Raw genomic sequence first — 7,500 nt, 5'->3', positions numbered from 1 at the left:
AGAGCACTGTACAGTGTGATTTGTGTGATTTATTAAATGTGTGTGTGTGTGTGTGTGTGTGTGTGTGTGTGTGTGTGTGTGTGTGTGTGTGTGTGTGTGTGTGTGTGTGTGTGTGTGTGTGTGTGTGTGTGTGTGTGTGTGTGTGTGTGTGTGTGTGTGTGTGTGTTTAAGCATTCACGCGCATGCACACATAACAATGTGTGTCACTGTCTATCACAGGTTTCAGTGAAACCAAGATTTTATAACCCCTATGCAAACTTAATGGAAATCTTAACCTGCAGTACACGCTATGGTAATTCCCTTTGGATAAATTCCCCTAACATTTCAATGGCAGTAAATGCATCAGATGTTGATCGGAGGCACACTTGTTATTATGACTCTGATATCACTGTGTACATTACCGTGTGCTATATCCAAACAAAAGCATACAGGGTTTCCCCCAGCACTTTACAGTTAAGGCAGCCATTTTGTCAATAAACACCTCCACCTTTGACTAGGTCCCTTGAAAACATCATGTATGGCAAATGTGACTCAACTCATGGCTATGGCATTACCGAGAGTAAACATGTATGGTAGACTTCGTCATCACACTTTTGGTGACAAAGAAGGTTGTACAGGCTAATCATTTGAAGGAAGGTTCATATAATATTTCAAATGAAACTGCACAGCATAGCCTTTCCAAACATGACGGTTACACTCGCACGTCTCTGATACGGGCCAACCCCCCACCCACCTTGACTACCAAATGTTCTGCGGGAAACACTGAGGAGGAATGGATGTCTGTCTTTGTGTGTGTGTGTGTGTGTGTGTGTGTGTGTGTGTGTGTGTGTGTGTGTGTGTGTGTGTGTGTGTGTGTGTGTGTGTGTGTGTGTGTGTGTGTGTGTGTGTGTGTGTGTGTGTGAGTGTGTGTGTGTGAGAGAGAGAGAGAGAGAGAGAGAGAGAGAGACAGACAGAGACAGAGACAGAGAGACAGAGAGAGAGAGAGAGAGAGAGAGAGAGAGAGAGACAGACAGAGACAGAGAGACAGAGAGTGTGTGTGTGTGAGTATGAGAGAGAAGGAGTGAGTGAGTGTGTGTGTGCGTGGGGTGTCTGTGTGCGTGCGTGGGTGGGGGAAGAGAAGAGTGCTCAAGTTCCTTCCCTGTTTGCCCTTCTGATGAAAGATAGTATTGGAGTCCGGTTTTGAGGAAACAGCTTTACATGTATTCCGTTGATGGCCAGTTTCATTTTTTTTAACTGTTGGCAACAACTATGGACATGTTTTGCTGAGTCACTGATTTTTTTAGGGCTCTGTCGCAATGGGACGTTTCATTCTTTTTGGTTTGTCCAAATGATGTGAAAGTGTGGAGTGTGAGGGTCATTTTGAAAATTCTAGGATGCAAGATGAGTGTTGATTTCTTGTTCACCAGTCAACTGACTAGGAATGTAGAGATCACAACAATAATATGGATGTGTTTTGTCTGTGTGGGGTACTATGCAACTAGGAGATATGATTAGCACTCGTGTACTCAAGTGTACAAACCGTAATACAAAGGTAGGCCTATTATATGTGTTCATGTGTGTATGACTGTTTTAGTATGAAAGTGTCTACTGTGTGTGAACACAAAGTATACAGATCACGGATGTGTGTGTGTGTGTCTGTGTGTCTGAGTGTCTGAGTGTGTATAAGTGTAATTTGTGTACCGTAATTTGTGTAGATAAAAGGTGTGTGTGAGAGCGCAGACTTGAAATCCATTTTTGTGTTTCATTCCATGGCAGAAAAACACAAAAAAGGACCCCCTCGCTTTAAAACTTGTATGTGAGTGTCCACATGTGTGAGTGTGTGTGAGAGTGTGTGCTATTGTGTGTGGGCTTGATGCTTACTAGCTCTGTCCTCTAGCCATTCCCGGACGGTGTCGGTGATGTCGAAGGTGAGCCAGGCGTTGTTCATGCTGTTGTTGACGAAGCGCGAGCCCAGGTAGCGAGTCTTGGTGCCGGGCAACACGCGGTACAGCTCCAGCCGCTGCTCATCCTTCATGGAGGGTTTACTGATGGACAGACGGAGAATGGCAAGTCTCTGATGAAAATGACACTCTTTGTTTTTATTTTCGCATTTTCCTTTACTGTATTTATCTTTTTTTCTTCTCTTATGCTAAATGCTAACGCTGTTGCTTGCCCTCAATAGAGGATTTCTGAAGGACAGACGGAGAATGCCACGTCTCTGATGAAAATGACACTCTTTGTTTTTATTTTCGCATTTTCCTTTACTGTATTTATCTTTTTGTCTTCTCTTATGCTAAATGCTAACGCTGTTGCTTGCCCTCAATAGAGGAATTTCTCATGGACAGACGGAGAATGTCAGTCTCTGATGAAAATTACACTGTGTTTATTGTTTTTATTTACGCATTTTCCTTAACTGTATTTATCTTTTTTTCTTCTCTTATGCTAAATGCTAACGCTGTTGCTTGCCCTCAATAGAGGATTTCTGATGGACAGACGGAGAATGTCAAGTCTCTGATGAAAATGACACACTTGATGTTATATGCATTTACCAGTACTGTATTTCTCTTTTTGTCTTCTCTTATGCTAAATGCTAACACTGCTGCTCTTTTTCCATAGTGGGGTACCTAGGGTCCAGACGCAAGGTGTCATTTTATATTACATTACACTCAGCAGACGCCAGGGGTGGCAATCCTGGGTTCAGAAAGTAAAATCACTGCTGCAAACTTGATTCAACCAGACATCTGATCGCAATGAGTACTCATAGTTACTCAATCACTACTATGTCACCTGGGTTTGAGGGAAACTGTTGCACTCATTATCCAGAGCAACTTAGAGTTGCTTTACATGCAAGCATGCATTGCAGGGTATTGTCAGTTACAATCCCTGGAACACATTTGGGAATACAGAAGTAGGTGCATTGCTCAAGGGAAATTCAGACATGGATGGCATGGGATTCAAACACACAGCCTTCCGATTCCAAGACTGACTCCTTAACTAACAATTTCGCAAGCCATCGTAGACTGTGCCATGTCAGACTGACAAGACAGTGGTAAGACTCACATACCACAATATATATTGTGGTTATAAGCCTATGGTATTTTAACACAGTAAGATACAGACCCTGTTATTAAATAAATTAGTTGTTACCAGAATGACAATGACCAAGTCAAAATGCATTACTAAAGGCCCTGTGCACTGTCAGTAGTGGTGTGGTGTAGTACTATGGGAGTACCGGTAGTTTTTTCTGTGACTATTAGCGTTCCACTGGTGGAATGACGGGCTCTAAGGGGTGACATTCAAACACTAAATATTATAGTTATCAGTGTTTCCTCGTGAGCTTGATGTTCCTACCTGATGGGCAGGCGCAGCTCGGCGCTCGTCAGCAGGGCGGCGCTCATCTTCTCCAGCATGTCCTTGACGCTGAACAGCAGCTTGGAGGTCGTGTCGTCACCCTGCGTGGCGGACGACGTGACTGAGGGAAGAGGACAGCAGAGCAGCAGAGGTTAGGTGGAGTACATACAGTAAAAGGGTCAATGTATTCGACTGTGTCTTTTAAAAAATATATAATTTGCCCTTTATTATTACAGGATAGTACTTTGTATGAGAGCAGACAGGAAATGACTGGGGGAGAGATGGGGCAGGGCCGCGATATGACCTCGGCCACAGACAAACTGGGATCCCCATGGGCATACAACCCCAAATGTGGGGGGCTTAGCGCGCTGCACCTCAGCGCCCCCCAATGTATTCGGCTGTTTCCATCCACAATGCATCCTTCCCTTACTCAATGTCTATTCTGAACAGCGGCATGGGCGTGGTGTCGTCACCCTGTGTAGTGGACGATGTGGATATGGGATAAAGACTGTGCAGCAGCAGAAGTCAGCTTGAGGAAGGCTGTATTTGAATATTTTACACTTCAATGCATCTATGTCTTTGCTACGCCTGTGCTGTGAGTGTGGAATGGAAATACAATGGGCCTATCTTGCTAGGCCAGAGAATGCAAATACTGTGTGCGTGTGTGTGTGCTTGTGTGTGTGTGCTTGCGTGCGTCCGTGTATGTGTGTGTGTATGTGTGTGTGTGTGTGTGTGTGTGTGTGTGTGTGTGTGTGTGTGTGTGTGCGTCTGTGTGCATCTGTGTGTGTGTGTGTGTGTGGTTGTGTGCGAATGCTGGCACGATCAGTCAAAGGTTGATTGCAAAAATGTGTAAAAATTCAAAACATGATTATGCAAGTTCCTTTGTAACAGAAAAGACTAACAAAAATACAGATTAGAGAGTTGCAATATTGAGTCGGACGGAGCAGCCATTGTTGTGGCTGGTATGGACCGGGGCAGAGCCGAACTCACATAGAATGGAGTATGCGTTAGTTAGGTACGGTATGTAATTCTTACACAAAGGCATAGACAAAAAAAGAAAAAACAATGGACATGGGCACTAAAAATGGCCCCTGCCTTGAATAGCTGCGAAGTCTTGGTGGGGGTTGGCTCGAAGAGATTGTGGGCAGAGGGTGTGGGAAGTCATGGGGGGCGAATGGGAAACAAACATGCTGGGTTAATTATGGATTTTACAACGGGAATATCAAGGGTGTGAAGGAGACACATGCATTTGTAGCCTATATTCACATACAGCCGTCCTTCATCAACACTGCATTGAAATTTGCAATTGCTACTAGGCCTGTCACGATAAAAAACATTTTCTGGACGATAAATTGGCCAAGAAATTATTGCGATAAACAATAATATTGTCTTCTCGGTCATTTAAAAAATATATAATGACAATGGGATAGAAATGCAAATACACCCTTTCTAATTTTGAAAGCATCGCAGCTGGTGGTGCTAGATAGAAGGTTAGATCAGAGATAGACAAGGTAGACAGACTGAGAATTAAAAGCACACCAACGTTTAACCATCATTGCGCTGAGTGAAATGTGCCTATCGATATTCAGTCTAAAAGAGATAGACGAGGAAAACAAAGAAGCAACTTATTGTGGCAAATAAGTTATCATGCTTGTAAAAACTTATTGTACGATATATTGACTTATTGAATATTGTGACAGCCCTCAGTAGTCAGATGCCTACAGATGATGAGCTCTTACAACATCATGAGCTCTCGTGATGTTGTCACTATTGATTGCGTCTACATTATAAGCATGACATAGCAAGTTATAGGTTAAAATGTGGGTGTACAGTAGTACAAGCACCATCTTGACTGTCCTCCATCACTTGATGTGCTTGTCTTTGGCCATTTTTACTTGCTTAGGCCTATATACTACCGGTATATGTCTTTGGGTGCATTACTGTATATTGTAGCTTTCTTATGTGTGTCTACTCCATTTGGTATTTGGAGAACTAGTACGCTGCACACAAATAAACAAATACTACTTAATCTCATTGGGATTTTTTCCTGTGGTTTAACAAATGTAAAAAGACGAAATAAAAAGTACCGGTACATATAGAGGCTCATATTAAACACTAGTCCTACTCCCTAGGTGTTCAGCTAAGAATGCAAAATGTACGGTATAACAATGAAGGTACAGGGAGCAAGAAATGCCGGAGAATGGCGAGGAATTTAGCATAATCATGTAGTTGACAAGAGGGGGAGAAATGTAGTATATAGTAGCATAGACCCTGAACTTTCCCAGCTGGGCTTAGCAAACATGTGAAGACGGAAAAACATTTGAGAAAACAATGGGGGAAATGCAATTGTATGGTATCTGATTTACGACTTACTGTACAGCAACACAACATTAGGGAGCGAGTCATACACAAGAGACCATGCTGTTGAAAGATGGAATGAACACACTCACACACACACACACACACACACACACACACACACACACACACACACACACACACACACACACACACACACACACACACACACACACACACACACACACACACACACACACACACACAAAGGGATGGCTATGCATTGTCTGATTTAACGGCAAGGGAATTCGACACTGTCGCACTTGCAGTATGACTGCAGCAACAATGGTGGACCTGTATGTATTTTGCACAGACACGCACAGAATGTCTGAAGGCTGCAGAAATGCCGGTGTCAATGACTAGAGATGATGGAAAAGTTAGCATGGAAAAACACAGAAAGGTTATTACCACCTTAAAGGTACACTGTGCAGGAAATAGTCAAAAAAGGTACAACTATGCTGCTCATTGAAACGGGGTTGCCTATTGCCAAATTTGATCTTTTCATAAAAGTTTACTTAAGTAATATACAAATATTTTGTACTAGGGACCAAATATAGTCATTTTTGCAGATAAAACTGTCTATATCTGGAAAATTCAAAATGACGGACTATGGAGAAGATCCCCCATTTCATGTATGAAAAGTGAACTTTTCCCAGTCATAATGAATACTTATAATTTGATGGTGTGGTAATTATTAATGAAAAAGGTAATATTAGTGAATGGGTAGCATGCATTCTGGAAATAAATAAGTACAAATCTTACACAGTGCACCTTTAAGAGCAAACTGCACTGTAATGGATGACTTCCTAGAGGTTTCCAAAACATATCCATGAATGTCAAAAGGGTTTAGTTTAGTTTAGTTTAGTTTAGCAGAATTAGTATTTCGTCTACAGGTCCACTTTCAGGAGATATATTTTATAACTTTCAGGAGATATATATTTTATTCCCTGAATCCTTCATCAGAATTATAACTGAAGTTGTCTTTTGGTGAAGGAGAAAAAATGTCTTCAACCTTCAGAGAGAAGTTCAGCTACCTGTACCTGCAACTAAACTTGATTAGAATGATCTGGGCAGATGAGAATTTTCACTGACCAATCCACAACTTTACAGTGTTAACGCAACACTGGTCTGAGCATTTATGCATGGCCCCGTTTCATGTAGTGTTGAATTGAGTTTTGAATTAACCAGGGCTCTTAATTAACTTGTTTTTATTACCAGCCAAAATGGCTCGTAGATGTTAATCTTACTAGCCAAACACACGCTCACTAATGCGTCTAAGTGGCTAGTAAGTTGGTCTTTTCTACCAGCCAAACTGAAATTTCACCAGTCTTTGGCCAGTTGACTGGTGTTAATTTACAGCCCTGGAATTAACGCTGTAAGTGCAAAATTACTCAGGTTGGTTAACCCCTTTGCGCAGAGCCTGTGTTATAACTGTACTGTTGCCAAAATTGTAATGACTAAGTCTTAATATGTTACTTTAGGCTCTCTGTAATGTCATAGCAATGTTGTTATGATGTAGTTGAGTCTTTTCAGCAATGAGTGAACAGGATCGCTGGCGGAAAGAGGCAACTTCAACATCTACTGAGGTGAATTGTAATAACATATGCTCAAAGCAGGGTTGGAACTTTACACCCCTCCACCCGCCAAACACGGGTACATTTCAGCAAGGACGGGTAAATTTGTCAACCCCAACAGTCACTTTGACGGGTGAAAACTTCCACCTCAACTCGAGCTCTAAATAACCTGAATTTCCAGACGTTTTTTTTTTTTGGTCAGATGGGATTTGCCATTCTTCACCCTGAAAATTGATTA

At 42.1% G+C, this 7,500-nt stretch overlaps 1 protein-coding gene across 4 annotated transcripts in view; it reads right to left on the bottom strand.

The window, feature by feature from the left end:
- LOC134454621 (transforming growth factor beta-1 proprotein-like) overlaps window positions 1–7,500 on the bottom strand; it is a 44,357-nt gene that overhangs the window by 13,000 nt on the left and 23,857 nt on the right. For all 4 annotated transcript variants that reach the window (XM_063205714.1, XM_063205717.1, XM_063205715.1 and 1 more), the window contains 2 exons: window positions 3,331–3,451; window positions 1,861–2,024 (listed from right to left, as the gene is read on the bottom strand). In XM_063205714.1, coding sequence (XP_063061784.1) covers window positions 1,861–2,024; window positions 3,331–3,451 — 285 coding nt within the window. The remainder of the gene's footprint in view (window positions 1–1,860; window positions 2,025–3,330; window positions 3,452–7,500) is intronic.

This window comes from Engraulis encrasicolus, chromosome 8 (assembly GCF_034702125.1).
Source record: "Engraulis encrasicolus isolate BLACKSEA-1 chromosome 8, IST_EnEncr_1.0, whole genome shotgun sequence".
NCBI lineage: Eukaryota > Metazoa > Chordata > Actinopteri > Clupeiformes > Engraulidae > Engraulis > Engraulis encrasicolus.
The sequence above is the reverse complement of the archived record's forward strand: the minus strand, read 5'-3'. Positions and strand labels throughout refer to the sequence as shown.